The sequence below is a fragment of the Drosophila melanogaster genome, chromosome 4 (assembly GCF_000001215.4).
Source record: "Drosophila melanogaster chromosome 4".
Classification (NCBI taxonomy): Eukaryota; Metazoa; Arthropoda; class Insecta; order Diptera; family Drosophilidae; genus Drosophila; species Drosophila melanogaster.
The window spans coordinates 1,009,404-1,035,205 of NC_004353.4; the positions used below are offsets into that span (position 1 = coordinate 1,009,404).

At 34.4% G+C, this 25,802-nt stretch overlaps 4 protein-coding genes and 1 non-coding gene across 13 annotated transcripts, besides 9 other annotated features; 2 read left to right on the forward strand and 3 right to left on the reverse strand.

The window, feature by feature from the left end:
- Nucleotides 1–491: 491 nt before the first annotated feature.
- Nucleotides 492–17,698, reverse strand: PlexA (Plexin A). Of its 4 annotated transcripts, none has more exons than NM_001258499.2 (10): nucleotides 17,367–17,698; nucleotides 12,839–14,277; nucleotides 9,367–10,612; nucleotides 6,973–9,306; nucleotides 6,022–6,217; nucleotides 5,563–5,898; nucleotides 5,375–5,505; nucleotides 5,180–5,325; nucleotides 4,915–5,123; nucleotides 492–4,365 (listed from the first exon to the last, which is right to left on the reverse strand). In NM_001258499.2, the coding sequence occupies exons 2-9, from the start codon at nucleotides 14,066–14,068 to the stop codon at nucleotides 4,956–4,958; spliced, it is 5,787 nt and encodes a 1,928-aa protein (NP_001245428.1). In that variant the 5' UTR covers nucleotides 14,069–14,277; nucleotides 17,367–17,698; the 3' UTR covers nucleotides 492–4,365; nucleotides 4,915–4,955. The 4 variants fall into 4 exon arrangements, with proteins under 4 accessions (NP_001245428.1, NP_524637.2, NP_726627.1 ...); NM_079898.3 differs by having other exon boundaries at nucleotides 4,001–4,365; nucleotides 5,563–5,949; nucleotides 17,560–17,698; NM_166805.4 differs by lacking the exon at nucleotides 12,839–14,277 and adding an exon at nucleotides 16,813–17,132 and having other exon boundaries at nucleotides 4,230–4,365; nucleotides 5,563–5,949; nucleotides 17,604–17,698.
- Nucleotides 1,585–2,103: a mobile genetic element.
- Nucleotides 4,558–4,681: a mobile genetic element.
- Nucleotides 10,896–11,215: a mobile genetic element.
- Nucleotides 11,300–11,619: a mobile genetic element.
- Nucleotides 11,753–11,930: a mobile genetic element.
- Nucleotides 14,335–15,624: a mobile genetic element.
- Nucleotides 14,483–15,360: a mobile genetic element.
- Nucleotides 15,861–16,476: a mobile genetic element.
- A 761-nt stretch (nucleotides 17,699–18,459) lies between the features above and the next one.
- On the forward strand, nucleotides 18,460–19,956 carry asRNA:CR44031 (antisense RNA:CR44031). Of its 2 annotated transcripts, none has more exons than NR_073624.1 (2): nucleotides 18,460–18,479; nucleotides 19,307–19,956. The 2 variants fall into 2 exon arrangements; NR_073625.1 differs by lacking the exon at nucleotides 18,460–18,479 and adding an exon at nucleotides 18,878–18,925.
- Mpv17 (Mitochondrial inner membrane protein MPV17) lies at nucleotides 19,272–19,958 on the reverse strand. Its single transcript, NM_143687.4, has one exon. The coding sequence runs from the start codon at nucleotides 19,844–19,846 to the stop codon at nucleotides 19,340–19,342; it is 507 nt and encodes a 168-aa protein (NP_651944.1). The 5' UTR covers nucleotides 19,847–19,958; the 3' UTR covers nucleotides 19,272–19,339.
- A 349-nt stretch (nucleotides 19,959–20,307) lies between these two features.
- CG11076 (uncharacterized protein) lies at nucleotides 20,308–22,354 on the reverse strand. Of its 3 annotated transcripts, none has more exons than NM_001258500.1 (2): nucleotides 22,192–22,354; nucleotides 20,308–21,374 (listed from the first exon to the last, which is right to left on the reverse strand). In NM_001258500.1, the coding sequence occupies exon 2, from the start codon at nucleotides 21,348–21,350 to the stop codon at nucleotides 20,568–20,570; it is 783 nt and encodes a 260-aa protein (NP_001245429.2). In that variant the 5' UTR covers nucleotides 21,351–21,374; nucleotides 22,192–22,354; the 3' UTR covers nucleotides 20,308–20,567. The 3 variants fall into 3 exon arrangements, with proteins under 3 accessions (NP_001245429.2, NP_651943.2, NP_726630.2); NM_143686.4 differs by having other exon boundaries at nucleotides 22,149–22,273; NM_166807.3 differs by lacking the exon at nucleotides 22,192–22,354 and having other exon boundaries at nucleotides 20,308–21,572.
- Nucleotides 21,875–21,991: a mobile genetic element.
- Nucleotides 22,081–25,514, forward strand: ATPsynbeta (ATP synthase, beta subunit). 3 transcript variants are annotated; one of them, NM_001272152.1, is made up of 4 exons: nucleotides 22,081–22,339; nucleotides 22,400–22,550; nucleotides 23,486–23,815; nucleotides 23,869–25,154. In NM_001272152.1, exons 2-4 carry the CDS (start codon nucleotides 22,487–22,489, stop codon nucleotides 25,008–25,010), a joined length of 1,536 nt encoding a protein of 511 aa, NP_001259081.1. In that variant the 5' UTR covers nucleotides 22,081–22,339; nucleotides 22,400–22,486; the 3' UTR covers nucleotides 25,011–25,154. The 3 variants fall into 3 exon arrangements, with proteins under 3 accessions (NP_001259081.1, NP_001284719.1, NP_726631.1); NM_001297790.1 differs by lacking the exon at nucleotides 22,081–22,339 and having other exon boundaries at nucleotides 22,461–22,550; nucleotides 23,504–23,815; nucleotides 23,869–25,514; NM_166808.3 differs by lacking the exon at nucleotides 22,081–22,339 and having other exon boundaries at nucleotides 22,461–22,550; nucleotides 23,504–23,815.
- The last annotated feature ends 288 nt before the right edge of the window (nucleotides 25,515–25,802 follow it).

Sequence of the window (25,802 nt, forward strand, 5' to 3'; positions counted from 1 at the left end):
TTTTAAGGTACCAAATATTTTTTTTCTGCCTACATCTAGCGACACCTTTCACTTTATTACTTCACTTTCAGATGATTTAGAGTTTGTAACGATATTGAAAATGGGGAAAACAATTTTAAGACAAATGTAAAGTAGTTTAAAGCATAAGTATGCTATAAACTATTTAGTTTTCCAAAAAGGAGAATAGAAGGTGTGGCCACTTAAGTCAAATCTAAACAAGCGGCAAAGACGAAAAGAATTCGAATGAGAAAGCTAAGAGAACTTTATTGCGCTCACTCCGTTGCCCTAAACCACTTACGCTAGGGACCCAGAAAATTATAAATATCCTAAGTTATTATTGTTATCATCATTATCATTGTTATCGAGTTATCAACGTGTTCCTAAAAATTGCTAATAATAAGGCTTATTAGCCTAATATTTTGTATAGTTATTAAATCAATGTTTTTAAGTTTGCAGGAAGTGGGCCTGAGTTCTTAAAAGACAGTTTAACACAGTTTAGAGTTGTATATTTTTTCAAATATTTTACAGACACGTATACACACAGATTAAAATACCATAATTATCATTATAAATGTTCTTACGTGTTTTAAGACTGTTCAACGTTTCGTTTCCACAGTAAGTCTGACATTCTTATATATACTTGTTGGATATACATATACATTATAGTGGACTCGGATTTCTTTGTTTTGATACTTATTTATACCCTTGCAAAAATTGGGAGATCGAATTTATAACTAATAAGATCTTTTTATTTTCTCATCATATCAATATAAATTGGTAAGCATCGCAAAACATTTGGAGCTTTTTGCTCAATCGGCAGAACATGGCAGGACAAATAATAAACCAATTAAAAAATATAAAAAGTTTTTGTTGTTTTATTGGTTTTTTAAGGTGGGAGTCGTAAAAAGGTTGTCATTTGAATTGAATAAGACAGACGAAGGAAAATACAGAAATATCCAAGAATATACATACTCCCCAATGTCGATAACGCTTCCTTTCTGTTACATACCATTTAACGATGCTAGTAATAAAGCTTTACTCAAAAAGTTACGGATATACAAATTTTCGAGCAATTTTTCATACGATTTTATAAAATTACAGTGTGTTGACATAAAAGCATAATAGTCTATACCCTACCACGAAGATTGCTAGTTTCCATAATTGTTTTAAAAAAATATGCCCCCAAGATCTTTATATAAAATTTTTCTTTAAAGTTTAATGTGCCAATCTTCTGATGTTTCAAGGCTCGCGGAAAAACTTTAAATGTTCTAAATGTGCGGTGAGCAAAAATATTTTTGTTAAACAAAAATTTTCAAATTGTTTTTTTTTTCGAGCATTTAGTTCTATGTTGTTCTTAAAAGAAAATAAGTAACGAGTGTAATAATCACATCAAATTCTCAGTATTAGATGGGTGACATGATTCGATGGTGAAGGTAATGGGACTATTTAAGCCCACATATTGTTAAATTGTACGTCTGTATTTTCTCTGTGGATAGCCTTCTTAAGCACATATTCCAAATAATATATTAAATGTTCCGAATTTAATCCGCAGTATAAACAATACCATAATATAAACGAAAACATGAGAAAAGCTATAGTCGAGTTCCCCGAGTATTAGATACCCGATACTCAGATAGTTGAAGTGAGAACGTAAAATTTCATCATTTTTCTGGCATATCGATATTGGACATTGGAGAATATAATTAGAAAAAATGGGCGGTTTGTGGGAGTTAGAGTGGGAGTGGCAAAGATATTTTTATCAAAACGAAAAATGTACAAGAAAATATGAAAAATTTTTGGGAAAATCGATAGAAATTTACAATTTATTTACAATAAAAATATGAAAAATATAGAAACCTTTTCCAAAAGTGTGGCCGTGGCAGTTTTAGGCGTTAGAGTGGGCGTGGTAATGTGGGTCTTTAGATATGTTTATGTTTAATGTGTATGTTTAATCTCAACCTTCTAGCTTTTAGATCTCGACGTTCATACGGGCAGGGCCAGATCGACTCGGCTATTGATCCTGATCAATATGTATGTATGTACCTTACATGGTCGGAAACGATTCCTGTTAAACCTGTTACATACTTTGCAACGAATCTAGTATATTTTGTATAGATCTGCTTGGATTAGTCTATATAAAGCTTTTCAAGCTTTTATTCTTTTTATGACATTTTGTAAAATCTCTTGATAACCAAATTATACATCGAGCTTACGGTGTAATATAAAATAAGATAGATTATGATTTTATTATAAGAATATTTGTATCTGTTTCATGAAAAAATTACGATCTCTTAATTTTTTATTTGTAAGGGTATGTAATCTTCGGCATTCCGAAGTTCAGTTTTGTTTACTTAATTGGGATATCGATTTGGTGGGAATTTTTTTTGTGCATATCAGAATATTTAATTTGAGTTTGGAATTTACGTTTGCTTTCAATTTATGTTGGTACAAATTAATGTTTTTCATTATAGATCCGAGTCATCGGTCATCAACCCATTTCTCAATTCAATAAATATGTACACTTTTAATTATTAATTTTTACATACATACACAGATACATGAAAAATATATTCTTATACATTACGTGCTACAGGTATATTTTCTAATTTTAAGTATATTTGCGTAGTAGCAATAAATTGACCAGATGAAATGTTGAATCAAAAAAATATAGCATTTTTGACTTTTAATCGACTTTTGTTAATGATTCAAAACAGTTGAAACATGGTTATTTTGAAATGTCACCAAATTAAATTTTTTAATTTTAAAAACAACTAGCATAACGAAAACTTTTTGTAAGATAATGTTATAAGATAATAAATCATACCTTATATAACAGCATAAACTAATATTGTATATTCATCCAAACTTTGAATAACAAACAAATAATTCGATGTAAATAAAAGTAATTACAAATAAATTTGTATCATTTAACTTGTAAAGCGGTTATTTAAAATGATTTAATTTATTTCATTTGGATTACCATAAGATGTTTAATTATATTTGGATACGTTTAAAGTTTATTTCCAATAGTCGCATTTTTTATTTCCAAATTTTGTGCGACTGTCGTAGAGCAAAGAATTAATTGTGTTCTATTATCTGTATTATTCTGTATTATTATATCTGTAAAAATATATTTTGATATTGATTTCAGGCTATATCTAATAACATGTAATAAAAATGAAATGTATTATACTTTGATGGAATTTTTCATTGAACCTATAATTGTATCGAAAACTTTCTCACATTATATTCCTTTGGGGGCTCTTTAAAAAAAGTGAGAAAAATTAATATCGAATCCTGACAATGTGTTATATTGTATATAGGTTCTGCGTAGGTGGAAGAATTTTCAAGATAATAGAAGCAACAGAGGTTGCAACAGCAGACTTTCAACGCGGATGTGCGGAGCATTTTTGTAAAAGCTGTAGTAGCTTTTCACACAAAGAATATTTATAAAGTCGTCAAAGCCACGAATGCAATTGTATTGGAAAATTGTTACACAAATATTTAACAGATTTTCGAAGGTTCGCAAGTCATTTGCATGTTTTTTGATTAGTAATAATTAACTAAAAAGGACACATTTTGTCCCATAATTCAATATTTGACTTCCAAGGTCCAAAAGAAATATTTTTAAACAAGTTACAAAAAATCGAAAGTCTTCGTGATTTTCGTTCTATATTGTTATGATTACAGCAAAACACTTTGTTTGTAAATTATGTAAATTAAAGTACATATTTTTAAACAAAATATTTTTTTAATTGCCCTTAACATCCATATATAACGTGAAGATTTGCAAAAAAAGCTTTTTTGTCATTATAAACCGGAACACCCCTGCGACCCACATAAGTTCTTTAAATAAGTTATATAAGGGTAACTATTTAAGCGTCGGTATTTTAAGTTTTTAACAACTTATACTCCTTGCTCGGGAAAAAGAAAACTATAAAAATATAAGACATATAAATCAGTATTATTTTTGTATAAATATCATAACGCATAAATAATTGGAAGAATATAATTAATAAATTATTTATTTTTAATAAATGTGGCCATATGCTTTAAAATTTTTTCGCTTTCACATTTTGTGACGAATAAAATTGTTAAAATTTACATTTGATAGCTTTGTATTTTTAAGAATGCCAAAATAGTTTTTATCTTCAATATGGGTAAGAAAGGATATAAATATAAACCAATTAGTTCATTTTTAGTTTAAATAAAAGTCAGTCGATTTTTTTAGTTAGATTACTTGTCTTGCATATTAGATCTTACATGAGTTTACTTAAATTAAATACATACATACATACAATAACATACTATTAAGTAATTAATGAGCAAATACGACATATACAAATGATTTTCATAATGTTGAACCTGGAAAAAACAAAGAATGTATTAGAAGTGGTTCAGTAATTTTCATTGCTCAGGAAACCTTCGCAAGTAAAAAGAATTGGAATGATTTGCCTTCATTTAAAAAAAACCCTATTGCACTTTATGCTGTCCACTAATGGACTCTTCGTTAAACAAAATCAAACACTGCTATTATAATAAACTGCTAAAAAGTTGTACCCATACATTTTATTTTACAAGAAAAAGAGAAATGAAAAGTCGCTGCCAGTAAGGAACAGGCAAAAATGTCGTTATATTTCTTAGTATCTATTGCACTGCTATTTTCTTGAACACTGCTGTAAATCCTTAAATGTGTTTGTTTTAAAATTTGTTTAAAATTAAATCCTTTAATTTTTTTTGGTTTATTGTTGTATACATACGTATATATATATATATATACATATTGGCAAACAAAGTATCTTGATAAATAAATGTTGTTTATTATGAATGTATTGCCCTGTTCGATATAATACTTTTTTATATTATGTGTACCGCTTTGTAAAACAATTTTCAAAAGCTTACAAATAAGCTTACTTTTAGTATTTTGTTGTCATCTTGGTAGGATGGCGCAGCTCTTATTCTGACGACATTATGTTGTGAACTTGCTCTAATTTAAAAGCCAATCGCTGCTTTTGCGAAAATTCATCCTCTTCAAGTGTAACAGTTAGTTGTTCATTGTACTTCACAGCGTATGTGTATAGCTCATGTAAAGCACAATTCGTATTAAATTCTGTTGTGTGCAGCTGCAATAAAAAATTAATTTGTACTCGGTATATTATCGCTTATTGTTAAAACTAACCCTTGACTCTTCCGCAAGCATGGCGTTCATGTCCTGATCTGAAATGGGGGACATATCCCGAATGTCTCTATAATAGCGATCTACCCATTTTCGATACTCTGGTATATCTTTTGCATACAGAAGTTTCGAGCTTGGTGAGTCTTTGCCTAAAAAAAGGTTGGTATAATTTGATAAACCGAAGATTATAGTACTTACCCAATCGATGATCAGAAGTCGAACAAGAATCCATAAAAGTTTGAGCTACTACTGACAGGCAGGAATCCACTATGTTCGATTTATGGATGTCAAAGACAAAATTTGGATTTTTAATTAAGTTCACCCAAAACCTACGAATACAATAATATTCTTAACAAAAATTTGTCTAAGGAAATATTTATACTAACCTCAATGGTAAGCTGTTACTTTTCCAAGTATGCACAACTTCTGGATCAGTAATACCGTGCAATTGAGCTTGATCGTCAAGAAAATCAAACATGTACTTTATAGCTAATGGAAGTGCCGATCCACGGTGAGCGGTGCTAAATATCGTTTCAAAGAGATCATCTACAAATTTCTGAAGCGTTCCTTTAGTAGCCAATAGCCTGGTTAAGTAAATCTCTGACACTAATTTGTTAACCCGTTCCCCTTCTTTTTGCATATCACTATCATGATGTTTTACTAGATGCCAGTATCTCAGACCATTTTCATGCATATCATTGTTAAGAGGACTTCCTGCGCGGCTAAATGTCGGAGAGGAGGAGGTGTATTTCGATATATTAAGAGTTTCATACCTAAGATTGACAATAAAATGTTTTAATTTTATGTTAAAATATGTATATTAATTCCTATAAAAACCATCTTACTTGTGCGATTTTTCATTTTTGTCCGATAAAATACTGAAGTTATAAATGGAACTTTGCTTTGGTACTAAGCTTAGCCCGGCTCCATCCGGAACATTATAGTGCTGCAAAGTGTTGAGCTTTTTCCATTCGCTCTCCGTTTTTGATGTTACGTCCTCATCGTACAGAATTACTCGCCCAGTAGCGCCTGTTCTCCACTCTAAAACAGAAATTATTATGAAAAGTCAAATGAAAACCCTTCATAGATAAAAAAAAAGCAATATTCTGTTTCTGTATATTAACGAATCAAACTTGTTGAGATACCTGACCTTTACATATATAGTGTGAACAAAAAAGGCTTCTATTTATAAAAATAAAACAATAAGTTTACTTACAGCTTGTCAGCCTTTTTAGTTTTTATGGAATTTGAGACACCTTAGTGGAAGCACAAGATAAGTATCTAACTTCGAAAAACCATATATATATTTATTAAGAAAGTTTGGAAAGTTTAACACACATTGTTATATCAATACAGTTAATCGAACACATTGAAAAATCATCGCTTTCTATTTTATTTAAAATTTAAATTCAAATGGTTTGCGGTCCAATTTGATTGAATAGTGGTTACTGCAATGTCATTCACAAATTCATCAAATCACGGACACTACATACAAAAAATTACAATGATTTTTATTAAAGCAAATTATTCTCCACCGCCGCCTTTCAATATGTACGGATTCACTGCTCACGAGGCTGTTTTGTATACAATTTAATTTTAATTTAGTTACAAAACCGTTTTGTGTTGGCTTGGTCAAAAAATGATACAAAACTTCCTAAGAATACATCAGAATACATCAGTATGACCATCATCAAGCTTATTATCCAATCCTTACGTTCATTTGGCCGGACAAACATTTGAGTGGACAAATCATATTTTTACGACTTTGGGTTACTATTAAGTCTAGCTTTACTTACCTAAATCTAAGTCATCCTTTCGAGGTCTTTGGCTTGATGGAATGTTTCTATAAATGGTTTCCAAGCATTTTTCTTTCACTTGTCCAATTGTGTCGCAATCCAATACTTTAACAGATACATTTTCGGTGTGAGAAGGTAACATATCTAAGTTATTGCAAAATATTGGCTGCTGTATAATGCTTGCATAAACGTTCATTGGTCGAAAATCAATAGACTGTCGTATAAGTTTTTCCTCACTAAGGGAGTATCTTGCCTCATGTGTACAAGCGTCAACAGGACCCTTGTCTACTTGTCCTTTCACAGCTCGGAAAAGCATATATAAAGGCTCGCCAGCACATTCCTTCAAAAACTTGTAAAGAAGGAATGTAAACCAAGCACTTAACATTTTTTCTGCCACACTTTCAGTTCGTCGTAGTAAGAGCTTTGGATGACTCTTTCCTTCTATACATTTTTCGATCAAGTCTCCCAATAAAGTTTTTAATATATCTGTGCAATATTCTAGTTTAGATTGCAGAGTGACCATTATTAAGGAGGCCACATTAACTCGTTCTCGCATTGAGAAGTATCGGTTGGACTCCAGGGTTCGTATAAAAAGCAGGAGGAAAGTTTTATTCATGATTAGTTGGCCAAAAATACGTAAGCCTTTTTCTTTCCGAAGAAGCTCAGGACGTTCCCATTGTAGTACAATGTGGTCTTCATGGTTTGGAAATAGAATCTTCATTGCATATGACCGGTAATCCAAAAATGGAATGCCTCCAGAAGTAAGATCGCCTGTGAGATCAGTCATTTCAGTTTGGAGTTCGGCAAAGGCCTCTTTACATTCAGCTGCGACTCGTAGCTCCAGAATGTCCATCTGCTCCTGCATGTTTCGAAGAACTCGGCTCGATTCCGAACTTTTCTTTTTATAAGCCACAAGCAAAGCAACAAAAATCAGCAGCAAGATAACAATTGTGGCTATTACAGCAAAAATTACATTTTCTCCCCAATCCAAAATGATGTTAGACGATTCGTAGCTAAGTATACCGATACGATACTCTAGCGAAGTTCCAATACGAACAATTACTTCAGGTCCATTCATGCTTTTGGTTGCTGTTGCTTCAGAAGGAGGTCTACATGTTAGTTGTTGTCTTGAAAGTGATGTAATATTGCAAAATCCATTTCCTATCTTTACTTCTACATCACTTTCTTTGCAAGCGCGATCCAAATTTCGGCCATTTATGGTTAAGTATTCACTCTTAAAGTACTTAACTCTTTCTTCGAATATAAAATACTCTGGATTTGGGTAAAGCTCGAAATGGTTGTTATGAACCTTAGATAAATTTTGAACACGCAAAACATTGTCCATTAGGAACCCATATTCAAGAAGAATTGGCCTTTCCGCTTCAATAACATGGCTGTCCACATCAACAACTGGAGATGCACATTCCATTTCCGTATCCGATTGCACCCGACATGGGCTTGCATACATCTCTCCATTATACACTACATAAATATTGGGATTTTGTATACTGGTAAATTGGGTACCCGTTACAGAAATTCGTATACCGCCTGCTGGTATTCCTTTTGGAACTTTTATTTGCCCGCTTGGTCCAGAACTAACGTGTTCAACTGTAGGATCCAGTACATATTTAAAATTGTAGTCATTAAACTCTCGGGGCCCATTATCAAAAGACATTTTTAGTCTTCCTTCAATAATACCAGGGGAAGCAGAAGTGCGACATATTGCTTGAGAAGAATCTGTGCTTAGTATTTTACACGGTAAGTGATCGTTTATGGATGCCTGTATACGAGAGCCGGCATTTAAGTGCTTTCCAGTTATATGTATTTCGGTTCCACCTGAAGTTGGACCAAACTTTGGATTAAAATCCAAAATTTTCGGGTCAACGAACTCGTAGTCCTCTTTGGACTCACCACGGTAGTCCCCAATTTGTACCACTATTTTGCCATTTCTATACATCTGTTCTCCAGGACTATCCACGGTACATACTATTTGCTTAGTGTCAATATAAAATTGAGGAAACGGCATACAATTTATACCAGCTATTCGAACTCCTGAATAAATATCGTTATAGTTTTTGCCTAAATTAATTCCTCGTATTGTTATATTTGTTCCTCCTTCCCAGGGACCTGTTTTTGGTTGGAATGTATGAATTTCAGGGTTTGGGCAAATTTCACTTCGATTTAACCAATCAGTTTTCCCCTCTTTGTTTTTATTACATTGTTCTTCAACTTCGCATGTATTAGTAGACGAGCACCATCCGCAATTGTACTTTTCAGATAGGGCCAAGCATATACCACAGCTGTCGGCCATTTCTCGACATCGATATATAACAACTGCAAAACATAAAATTTTAAGAGTAAAATTTTAAAAATCTTATTCTAAATACAACTCACCATGTATATTATGAGGATTGTCAAGTGGCTTCGACCCGCCCCATATTACAGCGAAAGTTGCTGTCAAATTGGGCGATCTAGAAGTATACTGAAATTCCATGCTATCGCAGTAAATGGTGTCACCCAACAACTGAGCGTTTAAACTAGTTACACGTCCCTCAATATTAAATTGACAAACAAACCGCGTTTGAACTATAAATTGCCCAATAATATGAACTTTTACTTTAATGGATTTGCTTGTACCACCAGCGACAAGTACTTCACTTCCATCACCTGTAGCGTTGATCGTTGGACAAAATCCGGGACCTGATCTGTAACTAGGACCTATCCGGCTAACACCTGTTACCAAAATATCGTTCCGGCAGTTTTCAGCTGTGTCGTGTGTGCACCTGTGAGCTTCAACACACCAATCACATGGAAACTCCGAGGACACACAACGTGTACAAGAAGAGTGCGTACTGCAATCAAAGAAAGTAAAATCCGTGGACACTAAGTCGGGTCCATTTCTGGTGCGAACAGATAGTTTGGCAGTAAAGTGATGTTTCCCTTGTTCAATTTGGGGTAGCATATCCGTTCGTGGTGTCGTGCAGTTTACGCCATTTCGTTTTTTTGTAGCATTAGTGAAAAGGGCTTTATCCTCTGTAGTAAAAGCACATATTAAATTCTCTTTCAGCTGAGGCAAATGATCTATGATTAGCTCTAAGGTTCGAGCTGTAGTACGTTGTAGCTGGTGTGGCACAACACTTGTTATTGTTGTACATTTCCCTGTTTTATAGCTAACCCAATAGAGAGGATCGTTTGCGTCGTCTTGGCAGTTGGAGCGTGGGCTACATTTATTTTCCAATGAGCACCAGCCACAATATGGATCTCTAGCACCTAAGCAATCTCCACATGTCTTGTAATCAGAGCAATCAAATACTTTAACCTTGGATACTTTTGTTTTGGACATAACATATATATAAAGGTTTTGGTTGTCAAACTGCATATCCCGATTAATTTCAGACCCTAAATCTACTGCAAAACTAGCATACTCGTTGGCAATAGATGAAGACTCGATTACAACTTTCTTAAGAAATCCATCGCTAGTCCCCACGAAGACAACGGTATACCCGCTTGTACTCGTAGCAGCAACAGAAGTTAACTTTGTGTTAAACATGGCCACCGGTACTGAAGTAATGGGGGTTTCTCCTCCTAAAGGTGAGTTTACATCTAATCCACAGAAGTCCTCTCCAATGGTTTGCAGTTTCTGAAATCAATTTGTCAGCATCCAAAAAAATTACCAATAAGCAACTGATATTTCATTTTCTTGCTAAGATAAAATAATTCTTAGGATATGAGATTCCGAAGAGCATAATAGCTGAAGTAAAAGGACAGTCATATTGGCATACGAATAACGAATAGCCACGCCTATAGATAAAGAAGTACCTTTAAATAATATTTTTAGCTCATTATATGCGAGAATAAATTATTTTAAATTGCCTTTTCCACGAATGCTAATTCTAAAACTGGATGTCTTCATAAAAAAAAACAAGAGAAAATGCTAGTCGGGTTCCCCGACTATCAGATACTCGTTACTTAGCTGAAAGTGTGAAAGATTTCAATATTCTCTGGGATATCTGTAAAAATTGGGAAAACCATTTTTTTAAAAGTGTGGGCGTGACAGTTTTGGACAATTTTTTGGCGTTCGATACAAAATTCACAAGACTAATACAAACATCAAAACAATTTTTTAACGTGTCAGTTTTGTCCGATTATAGTTTTTAAGACCACGACGTTCATACGGACGGACACACGGTCCAGATCGACTCGGCTGTTGATCCTGATCAAAAATTATATAATTTATATGGTCACGTCACACACAAGGAAGCACATTTTCTAAGAATTTAGTATACCCTTTTACTCTACTAAAAAAAAACTCTTCATAAAAAAAAACAAGAGAAAATGCTAGTCGGGTTCCCCGACTATCAGATACTCGTTACTTAGCTGAAAGTGTGAAAGATTTCAATATTCTCTGGGATATCTGTAAAAATTGGGAAAACCATTTTTTTAAAAGTGTGGGCGTGACAGTTTTGGACAATTTTTTGGCGTTCGATACAAAATTCACAAGACTAATACAAACATCAAAACAATTTTTTAACGTGTCAGTTTTGTCCGATTATAGTTTTTAAGACCACGACGTTCATACGGACGGACACACGGTCCAGATCGACTCGGCTGTTGATCCTGATCAAAAATTATATAATTTATATGGTCACGTCACACACAAGGAAGCACATTTTCTAAGAATTTAGTATACCCTTTTACTCTACTAGTAACGGAATTTTTCAGACATTTCTCAAAACTCCGTAAGATATTGCTTTGCAACATTTAAAAAATCAACTTGGGCTGCGTCTATTTCTTTGGATTCTACCTGCTTAATCTCTGGCTTTTATAGTTCCTGAGATCGAGGCGTTCATATGGAAATGACCATTTCAACTCGTCTATTAATTTGATCAATAAATATATACTTTACATGGTCTGAAACGCTTCTTTCTGGCTGTTACACACTTTGCAACGAATCTAGTGTATCACATAAAATAATATTTCCAGTATAAATATATATATAAATATAAATATAAATATAAATATAAATATAAATATAAATATATATATAAATATAAATATAAATATAAATATAAATAAAAATAAAAATAAAAATAAAAATAAAAATAAAAATAAAAATAAAAATAAAAATAAAAATAAAAATAAAAATATAAATATAAATATAAATATAAATATAAATATAAATATAAATATAAATATAAATATAAATATAAATATAAATATAAATATAAATATAAATATAAATATAAATATAAATATAAATATAAATATAAATATAAATATAAATATAAATATAAATATAAATATAAATATAAATATAAATATAAATATAAATATAAATATAAATATAAATATAAATATAAATATAAATATAAATATAAATATAAATATAAATATAAATATAAATATAAATATAAATATAAATATAAATATAAATATAAATATAAATATAAATATAAATATAAATATAAATATAAATATAAATATAAATATAAATATAAATATAAATATAAATATAAATATAAATATAAATATAAATATAAATATAAATATAAATATAAATATAAATATAAATATAAATATAAATATAAATATAAATATAAATATAAATATAAATATAAATATAAATATAAATATAAATATAAATATAAATATAAATATAAATATAAATATAAATATAAATATAAATATATATAATACATGTATATATATATATATAAAAATATATATATATAATTTGACGAAACGTGGGAATTAACTTTAAAGGGCTTAGAAATAATTAAGTAAACACTGAGCACTTTACAATAAGACATTACTTTTTAAAAGGATTTTACTTTGAAGCTAAAGTAGTCAATAAAACTATACTTACCGTTAGAACACATGGCATGCTGGGTGATATAAAGTCCAGGCCCCTCATGCCACTTCCGTTAAAACAGGATTTTATGTTTTGCATAAACTTTCGACGAATAGATTTTAATGAGTAAATGCAGAGTGCAGAATTGTTCGTTGGTGTATTCCCTTCTCCTTTTGAAAAAACAGCAAAGAGGACATCATCTTGAATAGATATACCTAAGCTTTGAGCCAGGTCTGAGCTAGGTTTTCCCAAGAATCCAGCCTGAACCAAGTTGAATTTAGTGCCGCCTTGAGCATCACTTATACATTCCACTGGAATTTCAGTGTAAGAATAATAGTTCGAGTCTTCCTGACATATTCGTACGAGTTTCGTTATGTACTCTTTAGGAGAAGAATGGTGACTGTGCTTTAACTGTGTTGTTAGAAAGTAAGAAAATCGCTCAGAACTGAATCCATAAACATAGTTGACAAAATATGTTTCACGTGCGTATGAGTTTATAAAAGTTCTCGTTCCAGTTGTAACTGCCGAGGAAGCAATCTGAAACATTTTAGTCTTTTCGAGGGAGCGGGATGCAACTGCGGGAATTTCACTGCGGTACGGTGAATTATTTGTGTATGTAACTCCGACGTACATCACATTAGTCACCGGATGTTGTGGAGGTCCCGGCGCAATAAATGCTACGGTTGAGGAGTTGGCATCATTAGCCACAACAGCATCAGGAACTTCATGCTCAATTATGCTGACATTTTGAAGATTACGAACTGTGCATGTACCTTGAAATAGTGATCCACACGCAATAAGTCTTGAAGTTGCACGATCAATGAGCAAGACCTTATTATAATTGTCCGTCGGACTGCGAACTGCATTTAATGGACAATCAAGAATGCTACACTCGACGGAATCATTTTGAGGCCCCGTTTTCACAGTTTCGGAAAGCTCCAAATCAGGCGACAACTGATACAACCTGTTAACACCACCAACGAAGACTCGTCCAGTAATGGTGTCCACTAATAGGTGATTCAATTTGGTGTCAAACGCAGCTACATTTGTAATCGTAGAATTCAGATTCTTTGCATTCTTTATCGGTGCATTTGCATTAGTCAAATTTATCGGCTCATTTTGCGCAGTCGTCTTGTCAGACCATATATTTGCTGCCAGGGTTTGACAACCTGTCCTCGATGGCAGCCAGTAATCATACTTATCTTTAAGAATTGCTATTAACAACACACTAAGAACAAAATTCATCTCCACAATCGCTCCTTAAACAGGACTATCAAAGCTACCTTATTTATGAAATTGTTACTTGTAGGCGCTTGTATGTCCCTTATTTATTTGAAATTTTACGTAAATATTAAAATTTCCTTTGCGTTGGTGTCATTCTTGCAATTTTTATTATCCGTTCCATTCAAGATAATTTAACTTGGAGCAATAACTTGTATGACCATCATGTAAACCTGAAAAAACAATAAGGAAAGTAGTTATATATATATATATATATATATATATATATATATATACCCGTTACTCGTAGAGTAAAGGGTATACTAGATTCGTTGATAATTATTTAACTGGCAGAAGTAGGCGTTTCCGACCATATAAAGAAAATATATTCTTGATCAGGATCAATAGCCGAGTCGATCTGGCCATGTACGAATGAACGCAAGGTTAAACTTCGCTAAAACCTACAGAAACTGTCCAGTCTCCAAATGGCTTAATATCCTTTGGACTGATGAGTCAAAAATATGAACTGGAACTGGTTCACGACAGTATGTCCAACGACCTCCAAAGACCGAGTACAACCCAAGCCACACACTCAAGAATGTTAAGCACGGTGGACATAAATATGGTATGGGCCTGTTTTTCATACAACGGTGTGGGTCCCATACATATGATTAATGGTATGTAAATATACCTAGTGATGTTTTACTGCCATATGCTGAATGGAATATGCCCTTATAATGGACATTCCAATAGGATAATGATCCGAAACGCAGAAGCAAATCGGCTAAGAATAAGTTCACCCAAAATAGAATAGATGCAATGCCGTGGCAAGCACCATCATCCGATTTAAACCCGATTGAAAACCTGTGGGGGGACATTAAACAATACGTGTCGAAGAATTCCCCGATGTCCAAGATTCAGCTTTGGCAAGTTGTGCAGGATGCATGGGCAAAAATTCCCCCAAACGTCCTCGTGGACTCCATGCCGAGTAGGTGTAAGGCTGTGCTGGCTAAAAAAGGCAATCCAACCAGGTATTAGTCCCTAATTAACACATTAAAAAAAAACTATGTTAGTTCTAAGTCATGTTGTTACTATTTTTTCATATCACTGCTATTTCAGTGAACACCAGAATTTCTGCCTATTATGTTGTTTTAATCTATATCTATTGAAAAAATAAAAGTGAAACATATGTTGAATTGTTTGATATAATAATAAAATTATGAAAAAAATTCCCATTACAACTTTAAATCATATGATTTTTTATCCTAAACTCGCAAGTCCCAAGCACTGCTATTTTTATGAACACAGCTGTATATATCAGCTAAAAGGTTGAGATTCAGCATACAGATTCTAAAGACAAATACGGAGCGAAAGTTTGTTAACCTATGTTGCCACGCCCACTCTAACGCCCTAAAACCGCGCAAAACTGCCACGCTCACATTTTAAAACAAATTTTAAATTTTTTCTCATTTTATTCCTTAATATTGATATCCCAGAAAAATAAAGCAATTTCGCGTTCGCATTCACACTAGCTGAGTTACGGGTATCTGAGTCGGGGAACTCGACTATAGTATTCTTTCGAATTCTATTTGTGTGGATCACCAAACATTGAAATGCTGTTACATATAGATTATAAATGTATTTCGTGAACACCCAATAAATCGTAATTTTGAAAATCTTCACAGCCAAAAAAACTCAGTTTAAAAATTTAATCACGTCAAAACAAAAACTGTGGGTTGGCTGTAAGTGTACTTCCCTGAAACATGGGTAGTTTATCGCATAGTTTAAAATGATGTCGTACAAATAGTTTTGAAACTACAGTTAAGGTTAAAATAATAGCACTACTGCAGGTGGAAAATTGATATCCTAAAAAAAATTATAAATTTTTTTTTTTTTAAGCCAGATTGCATGAATAATAAGTACCATATGTTGCCTCTTTGAGCAATAAATTTTTAGTCTCTCAATTTAACGGTTCTTTTTGTTTTTGGGCACTTGCTGCAAAAGTGCGCGAAATGAGGCGGTAACAAAAATAGCACTGAAAACGTATTTGCTGAATAAAATTAATGGGAGTGATTGCTTTGGTTTTTTTTACGACAAATTTTGAAAAAAAGGTGTTGCATTAAAGGTTTTAATTGAATTTGCTCCAAACGAAGACCAAAAATTCTCTAGTCATGGGTCACGGAAAGCATTGTACCGTCGAAAAAAGAAATTTGATTAAAAACGTGATCTCTGAAGGTAAAACCTACGCTGAAATTGGTCGCATTGTCGGTTGTTCAAACAAAATGATCCGCAAATCACTGCTGTTTGTCGAAAAGAACGAAACGCGGCGAGGAAAGCCTTCAATGTCCAACTTGGATGCTCTCCAAGCATCCAAGCGCTTGGTTCGGCAAAGCAAGAACCCGGTGACGGAACTGAAGATGGAGCTTCAGATATACTGGCTCAACTCCTTAATATGAAAATCTCACCCAAAGCATAATTCATGAACCAACGTGCTCTACCATTTACTGTCTCCGAATAGGACTATAACCGACCAAAATATATTCCGCTACTGCCGCTAATATGTTGACCGCAACTGTACATATATATTAAACATGAATCCATATCATGCTATAAATATTAATGGAATGGAAATCCCAAGCTAAGGAGTTTCCTATGTATGCTATATAAGCATATCTCGTTTTTGCAATAAAAAATTTCCTCTACCTAACACATTAATTGTAAAACTTTGAACAAATTCAGTTCCAAACGTTCAATTTTTTTCCACTTACATATATTCGCACTCAGGCCACTTATTCCAAGCCATTTCGTTATAGAGAATTTATGTAGTTTTAAAGTATATTCACGGCTATTCCAGGATTTCAAATTTGGGCGAGCGTGCACAATATTTGGTAATTTCATTGCAAATGCATATATGCATACTGCACATACATACATACAAATTTGGCCAGCGCCCGAATTTAAATACATATAATAAACCGGTAAAATGTAAGTGCACTTAGTTTAAATGTTTTTAGGCAAAGATTATTGAGAGAAGTAAAACTCGATCTTTTGCATTTGGAATTTTTGGGATATTCTGGTGCACACACATCTATACAAAATGTATATATTTATATGCATACACATGCACATCATATACAGCAAATTTTATTTTGCTGCTATCTTTCCCAATGCATGATGCATTTAATTTCGTATGTGTGAAACGCAGCTAACAATGTATTTAAATAAGAGCCACACTTTTTAAAAATACTATTTACATAAATATAATATATACTTAAGTACATAAAACAAAATGATTGCATGGCCGTTTTTAATTTTTACATACATACAACGTTGTATACCAGTTAAAGAAAATTTGTATTTTCTTAATAATTCTAAAGCAATGCAATATACACTGGAACGTTAAATGATTTTATTACACTTTTTTTAATATTTAGCAAAAAATGACAATTTTGTATGTATATCTGAATTATGGAACGGCGATAGTTTTCTAGTGAACAATCGGAAATCCGGCTTACTGTTTGTTTTCCTATATTTCACTCATTAACTATTATTTCTTTACATCGCAAGTCACTGAACATAATTTCTGTCTATTTTCGAATTACACCACACTTTAATTTACACATCATTGTATGTAAATGTTATCGATACTATAAGGCAGAGGAGAGAATTAAACAACTAGTTGTTAGTCCTAAGACCCGTTCATACCTATCACTATCGATACCTAAATTAACCGATGGCACACTTCAAAATGTAATGTTCACGAGTACATGGAAAATGTCTTGTTGTTACTGTGTAATGACTCGTACGAAAGTAATTTGGAAGGGGTTTGATTCCCAAGCCAGATAATATTTATTATCTCTCTAATTTCCTTGAGCATTATTAAAAAATGAAATAAATATATTTAATATATTCGTTTTCTTTAATATCGATAGTGTGATGAGACTATAAAGGTCTGTTCACAATGAAAATGTAAATTGAAAAATTGGACTTAAGAATTTCATGCTAACAGCTCCTCAATCCACAGCAAATATGTGCGCAAACTGTATCAAAGCATAATTTTGTTATTTAAAATTTCATGGCACAACTTTTTTTTGTTGGCCTTTGTGCACATTTTATGACCTATTGAAATATCTTCAACTGACACCGACTGCAGATGTGCATATTTACACATCTGATTTAAAGCATTGTTGTTATGACCATGTAGTTAGAGACTTAGTTAGTTAGTAAGAAAAAAAAATAATCAATAATTTCACTGTTTTGAGGGCTGATTAGCAATAGAGATTTTTTCTAAGAAATGACATATAGATAAAAGTTAAATGAATTGAATTGCAGGGTGTTTATTTGCACATGTACACATGAAGTGTATTCCACTATTGGCTGCTTACATTCTCAGCTTCGTGCGTGCGCAGTTTGCGGTATTTTTGGCGCTACTAAGGTAAATTCTATCCATAAATCGTCTATCTCACGTTAAACAACAGGATATCAACAACTTGTGGGAAACTGTCAGAAGATACCGTTGACGCACTTTTCAAAAGTTTATTCCCCTAAATCGTAAAATAGAAATGTAGAAAGGAACAAACTTATGGAGAATTGATATTTTCGGAACTATGAACTCTAGAGAGCTCAGAGCATGTAGATTCAAGTGACGCCACATTTTTCAAGATTGTTGCAGAACGTTTGTTGTTTAACCCTACCTCCCACAATCTGCCTTAAAATGTCAGAAATAAAAGGTTTACCCGTTATTCAGATAGTGGGAACAGTGGGCGTGGCTAAAATACGTTTGGCAAATCGATAGAAACAGCCAAGAGAATTTATAAAATAAAATCGAAAAATAATTCTTAAGAGTGGGCATAACAGTTTGGGTGTGGCAAAATTTTTGTGGTATGTCAATATCATGACAGATAATTAAATGAAAACAAAATAACAACACAACGCCCACAGAAATTGTGGGCGTTAGATTGGGCGTGACGTCGTTATGATACAATCTTGCTTATCCAATTCAAATTTAAATGATCGAGTAAATATTTTGAGAAGCACATGCCCAACCGACTAATAACGGAGGGAAATAAGATTTCAAGCAAAATTTTTTGAAGTGCTTTGTAGGATTAAAACTCGAGTGCCTATAATACATGTATACTATAAATTCCATTCTATATGTACAGCCTTTCCGCCGAATACCCCTAAAAAAACGACAACCAAATCCAGTCCGAAGTCACATGTCGAGATAAGGATAATAATGTATTTGTTAAATTTGATACACAGGCACCGTATTACTTATGCGGGGAACTTAGTGCCCTAGCTATTAAGTATCATGGAGAGGTAGCAGTTCCATACGAGGGCGATGAACTGGGCGTAGAGCACCTGGTAGCCCAGCGGCACGAATCTGAAGTTTAGCATCTGTGCGGCCGGCCAGAGCATATAGTTGCGGACCAATATAGATAGGTAGCTATCAAGAATGCGCTGCCGGATTCGGTCGATGGGCTCTCCGTTGGAGAGTGGCACCAAAAAAGACATGGCCATGGTAAAGGGTGGCGCAAAAAGGGTCTGGTCGACCAGCATTTTGGTAACGCCCCGCCGCATTGGCGAGTAGGTTTTGGGAACCCGGGACTCCAAAAAATGGTACCACCGGCGCAAAGTTGGGCCAACGAACACCAGTCCAACGATGCCGAAACGGAGGGTTCGCCCCGCATCCCATTCGTCCAACGATTTCTTATCAAAAAAGAACTGGGATATAGTATCGCCCAGACACATTACCGCCGCCACATTGATGCCATCCTTTAGGTACGCTTTAAGTCTCTTCATCCTTATCAGAGATCAGTTCCATTCATAGCCCGATCCAAATTGTTTTAAATACGCAATTAAAACACAACTGAGAAATCGATTTGCTGTTGTTCGTGTAGTTTTAAAGGGTTGCCTAATAATCGCAAAGTGATTGGTGTCAATTGCTGAAGTGACAAAAATTGGCAACTCTGAATAATTATTTAAATTAAATTATGCTAGCGTATTCAACTTTTTAACGCGCGTGAGTCCTTTTAATTGTTACATGCCGAATGAGAAAACGTTAAATTGCGTTCAATATGCAATTTAATGTAATGTAATGTAAAATAACTTAAACGTTTTAAGTATCGAACTGTTTTAGCACAGAAATCTCTTTCGGAACATGCGCAACGCGTATTCTTAATATTCTTTTAAATATAAATCTTAACTTTAACCACCGCTCTTTCTCCGCAACTATTAAGGTACTGATATTAACGTCAGCTGTTCATAGTGCTGTGAACACGCCTTGACAAAGTGCAATTTTATTTCGTTATTAAATGACTACATTAATTTATGCAGCTTATATGTGATAATCTATAATCCAAATCGTTACATATTTTTATTTAATTACGTAAGTATGTGAATTTATCTTAAGTAAACTCTAATTCTTAATGGTTTCCATTCGACTTTTTTAAGCCTTCTTGTGCAATTACTTCGTCCAGGTCATTAGCGGCCGTTGCTTTCATTTAATTTAAGCTTCTTTTGTCTATTTCCCTACTGCATTTCCCGTTTTGTGACCGTTTGAATTAAATTTTTTCTTGCGCATTTTGGCAGGACCAACTTCCTCTGCTGGGTTCATTATATTTTTCTCGATGTCCTCTTCGTCTAAGAGATCTTTATATAGATCCGGGATTATTGTTTCCTTCATGAACTGCGGCGTACGACCGGTAAGCACCGACTGTCGCACATCGTCCTCTTTTTGTTCTAGCGTCTGTGTGGTGGTGTGCAGCTTGCTCCGGATCTTGTAGTAGTTAGCAGTGCTGCGAAGCTTGGCAGTAGCTTCCAAGAATTTCTCGTCTGCTTGACTAAGAGATGTGGAAATCATCTTCGGTAATTGGATGCGTTGCTTGTAGCTGCGCCCGAACAACGGATGTCGTTCTCGTAATAGGTACTTGGGTAGCGTTAGATCAGCTTGAATTGTATGTTCCTTCTGACCTGGTAGCGGTTGTTTATCATATAGACGCTTGCTGATTACCACATAGCCGACAAAGGGAATTTTCCGGAGGGCATAGGGACCCATAGATCTCAAATAGCCCAGTGCCTCGCTCTGTAACGTCGAGTTTTTGACGGCACGAACCTGGAGATCGCCCACGCTCTTCCTGCCAGGAAGCCTAATGCGCTTGCCGACTAGCAGATGTGGATCTGCACCCTTGGGACACTGGACCAGCCAGGCTTCGTCGGTCTGACCATCGAAATCCCAAAGAGCATCCCCGCAGCACTCACGAGCAGCCGCGCCTGAGGTCAGGTTCACGTACTGTTCCTCCTCCAGAAATTGGCTCCGAGGTTTTTCCTCCTGGCGGGAAAAGAGTTTTTTACTTATTTTCATTGAGCGTTGGGGAAATCAATGTATTGCAGAAAATGACCACACGTGGTACAGGTGGAAAAATACAAGGGAAATATCGATGCATCGATAACTTAAAATGATTTGAAGGAGTAAATATTGTAGTTATGTGTTTGTAAGCGTAAACACCCCTAACCTAGATAAACTATTAGATTTTAGCGATGGGTAGGAAGGAAATGTTTATAGCTGTTTCTCGCTAAAATGGAAGGGCTTAGCAAAAGTAATAAACCCTAAGTTTCCCATACCAACCAGTTTAACATAAACAAATTTATTTTTTAGGTTTTAAAATAACGCTTTTCTTCAGGCAGACAAGCCGACAAAAATTGTATTAAGACAAATATCGAAAAATTTTGTTTGCTTTTGATATCTTTTAAACAAAAATTAATTGCCAATCAGACTGACTAAGAATTGTTTACTCGCTTTTTCAACCATATCTTCTTCATCATCTTCATATCAGGATCACCAGCCGAGTCGATCTACACATGTCCCTCTGTATGTCGAGATCACAGGAACTACGAAAGCTAGATAGTGATTTAACAAGTTGAGACTTAACATTCCAGAGACGAAGAATCAGGGCAAGTTTTTTCATCGATGCTGCAACGCACAATCTATTGCCCACACGCCGCCCAAAACTGTCACGCCTACCACTATTAATATCATTTTTTGTCATATATTTTCCAAATTCTATCCATAAGCCATAAAATAATTTAAATTTCTCTTGCGTACTTGCGTTCTCTCTTGTTTTACTTATTTTTGTTGGTGCAGTTACCTCTACTCAGCCACATCAGCTTGCAATCCATTAAACCACCTTTTCATGGGTGTATCAGTCGTTAGTGTCGGGCAACCACAACAGTTACAGTTCATTGTGTATATATAAAAGTGGCATTCGGACACTCTCCTGGTGCGGTAACAACAACGTAAGTCCACATTATGGTCTGAATACGCAAAAATACTAAAACCTCGATATGTTTTGGAAGCGTAAATACTCAATATATCGCGACTACCGATTTGCTCATCACTAGGACTTCTGCTCGCCCGCACACTTCTCAGTTAGTTCGAGAAAAATGTTCGCGTTACGTGCTGCATCTAAAGCCGATAAGAATTTGCTGCCATTCTTGGGGCAATTGTGTAAGTAGCACAAAAATAAAAATTTTTAATTGATAACAATTGTATTAAATTGCGAAGTTCAGCACAAAATATGTGCTTTGGCTAATAGCGCAATTGTCGAACATAACCTATCGTTCAATAAAATGTTACGAGCGAAAAAAAATATTACATAACAATTTTGAATGATTTAAGGTTACTTCTGTTTTATAACATATATAACAGTACTCAATTTAAACGACTTTTGAAAAAAAAAAAGATTTTTTTAGTCAGACATTTGCGTGTACGTCTTTCTGTAAGTTAACTAGGTATGTACATATATTGTATGCCGATATTGTTTGACGTTTTAAATTGAATAAATTTTTTTTTCGTTATATTGCAATTGAATTCTTCACAAAGTATTTTGAAAATTAAAGTTACTTAAAAATTAAATTAATAATTAATAGTATAATATTAATTGTTCATCATTATCTTAAAAAATAATATTAAAAATTGTCGATATTGATGCCCAAATTGTTACTGTTTAAGTTTTACGATGATGTATTCTACTAGTATCACTTTCGTTAAGTATAACATAAATCTGTATATATTGGTATCTAGTGATAGGAAAATCAATAAACTGATAGTACTTTTTATTAAAAAATGATACCAATTAGCTTTACATATGGGGTATTAAGAAAACCTTTTCATACGCTGGCAATATAAATTAGCAAACTTTTCCGATCCCATAAATTTTATTCGATGATCAGGATCATCAGCCGAATGTGTTTTATTCATTCATTAAACAAATCAAGCATCTAATACAATGTTAGATACATATATATTTTTTTGCAAGCACCTGCTGCGGTGGCCTTCGACAAGTCCTGATTTTTTATTTACAATTATTCTCAAGAAGTAAGCTAGTTTTCTTTAAGTACGATTTTAAAAATATTTGAATACATTTTTTAAAACTTACTAAGCAACTGCTCCGTTTTCAGCTCGTAGCCATGCTGCCAAGGCTGCAAAGGCTGCAGCTGCCGCAAATGGAAAGATTGTGGCCGTAATTGGTGCAGTCGTCGATGTCCAGTTTGATGATAACTTACCGCCCATTCTGAATGCCTTGGAAGTAGACAACCGTTCTCCTCGGCTCGTGCTAGAGGTGGCCCAGCACTTGGGAGAAAATACCGTGCGCACTATCGCCATGGATGGTACCGAAGGCTTGGTTCGCGGACAGAAGGTTCTCGATACTGGGTATCCTATCCGAATTCCAGTTGGTGCCGAAACACTAGGACGCATCATTAATGTTATTGGTAAGTAAATTATATTAAAACATAAGAAAGAAATTAAGAAATTCTTTGAACAGGTGAACCCATTGATGAGCGTGGACCAATTGATACAGACAAGACCGCTGCCATTCATGCTGAGGCTCCTGAATTCGTTCAGATGTCTGTTGAGCAAGAGATTCTTGTCACTGGAATCAAAGTCGTCGATCTCCTGGCTCCATACGCCAAAGGTGGTAAAATTGGGTTGTTTGGAGGTGCCGGTGTGGGCAAAACTGTGTTGATCATGGAGCTCATTAACAACGTGGCTAAAGCTCATGGTGGATACTCGGTTTTCGCGGGAGTTGGTGAACGCACTCGTGAGGGAAACGATTTATACAATGAGATGATCGAGGGTGGTGTTATTTCACTAAAGGACAAGACCTCAAAGGTGGCTCTCGTATATGGGCAAATGAACGAGCCGCCAGGTGCTCGTGCCCGTGTTGCTCTAACTGGACTGACCGTTGCAGAGTACTTCCGTGATCAAGAAGGACAGGATGTGTTGCTGTTTATCGACAACATTTTCCGATTTACTCAAGCTGGCTCAGAAGTGTCCGCTTTGTTGGGTCGTATTCCCTCAGCCGTCGGTTACCAGCCAACCTTGGCTACCGACATGGGTTCTATGCAGGAGCGTATTACCACCACCAAAAAGGGATCCATTACTTCTGTTCAGGCCATATATGTGCCCGCTGATGATTTGACCGATCCTGCTCCTGCTACTACATTCGCTCATTTGGATGCCACCACTGTACTCTCGCGTGCGATTGCCGAACTGGGTATTTACCCTGCTGTGGATCCACTGGATTCGACTTCTCGAATCATGGATCCCAACATCATTGGCCAAGAACACTATAACGTTGCCCGTGGTGTGCAGAAAATCTTGCAAGACTACAAATCACTTCAGGATATAATAGCCATTCTCGGAATGGATGAGTTGTCTGAGGAAGATAAGCTCACAGTCGCTCGTGCTCGCAAGATTCAGCGTTTCTTGTCGCAGCCATTCCAAGTTGCTGAAGTCTTCACCGGGCATGCTGGTAAACTAGTGCCCCTGGAGCAAACTATAAAAGGTTTCTCAGCAATTCTAGCTGGGGACTACGACCATCTACCTGAAGTTGCTTTCTACATGGTCGGCCCAATCGAAGAAGTTGTAGAAAAGGCTGACCGCCTGGCAAAGGAAGCTGCCTAGATAGGCGTACTGGAAAAATCTTCAAAGTCAGCAAATCTATCATTGAATATTATGCATTGAATTTGTAATAAACTTTGTAAGATCAAATTAAATTCAATACAAGCGAAGAAAAAGTTAATAAAACCTATTTAAACATTACGGTATGAATTAAAAGCAAAATATTTAATGTGAAAAAGCTTCAGATTAAGTGAGTATATGGTAGTATCACCGTGAAATTCTACAGGTAGAATTTAAACTGACTATTAATTTCTGCATTGGTTACTTTATATTAAAAATTACACTATGTTATCATTTTGACTGACTGTCGAAAATAAACCAAACTATTAATATATTGTTTTTAATACATGAGCCGATTTCATAGACTATCAGTACCCCTTATTTTGCTAGGCGGCAAAAAATGTTTGGTATAACGAATTTAATATACTATAGGTAGCGGGTTCTAAAAATATTCAACCAATAAAATGTTGACTGAAATATCAGAGATTAATATTAGTTTAAAAAGATAACTTAATGTTTGTTTTACTAAATTCCTACACGGATCGGTAGGTGAAACTGGATACTTTTGCTGTGTATTAGCACGGGCAGTTTTTTCTTTGGACACATGGTGGTTGCACTATAAAACTATCCGGAACATCCAGTTTTGAAACTGTCTGTCTTCAAAAAAACAAGACTCGTAATCTAAACAACTTTTGTACATAAAAGTAGTTGATTGGAGTTGGAGCCAGTTGATTGCAGACGTTGCCTATAGAATTAAAAAATGCACGCGATCAGGGGAATTGATTTTCATTTTAA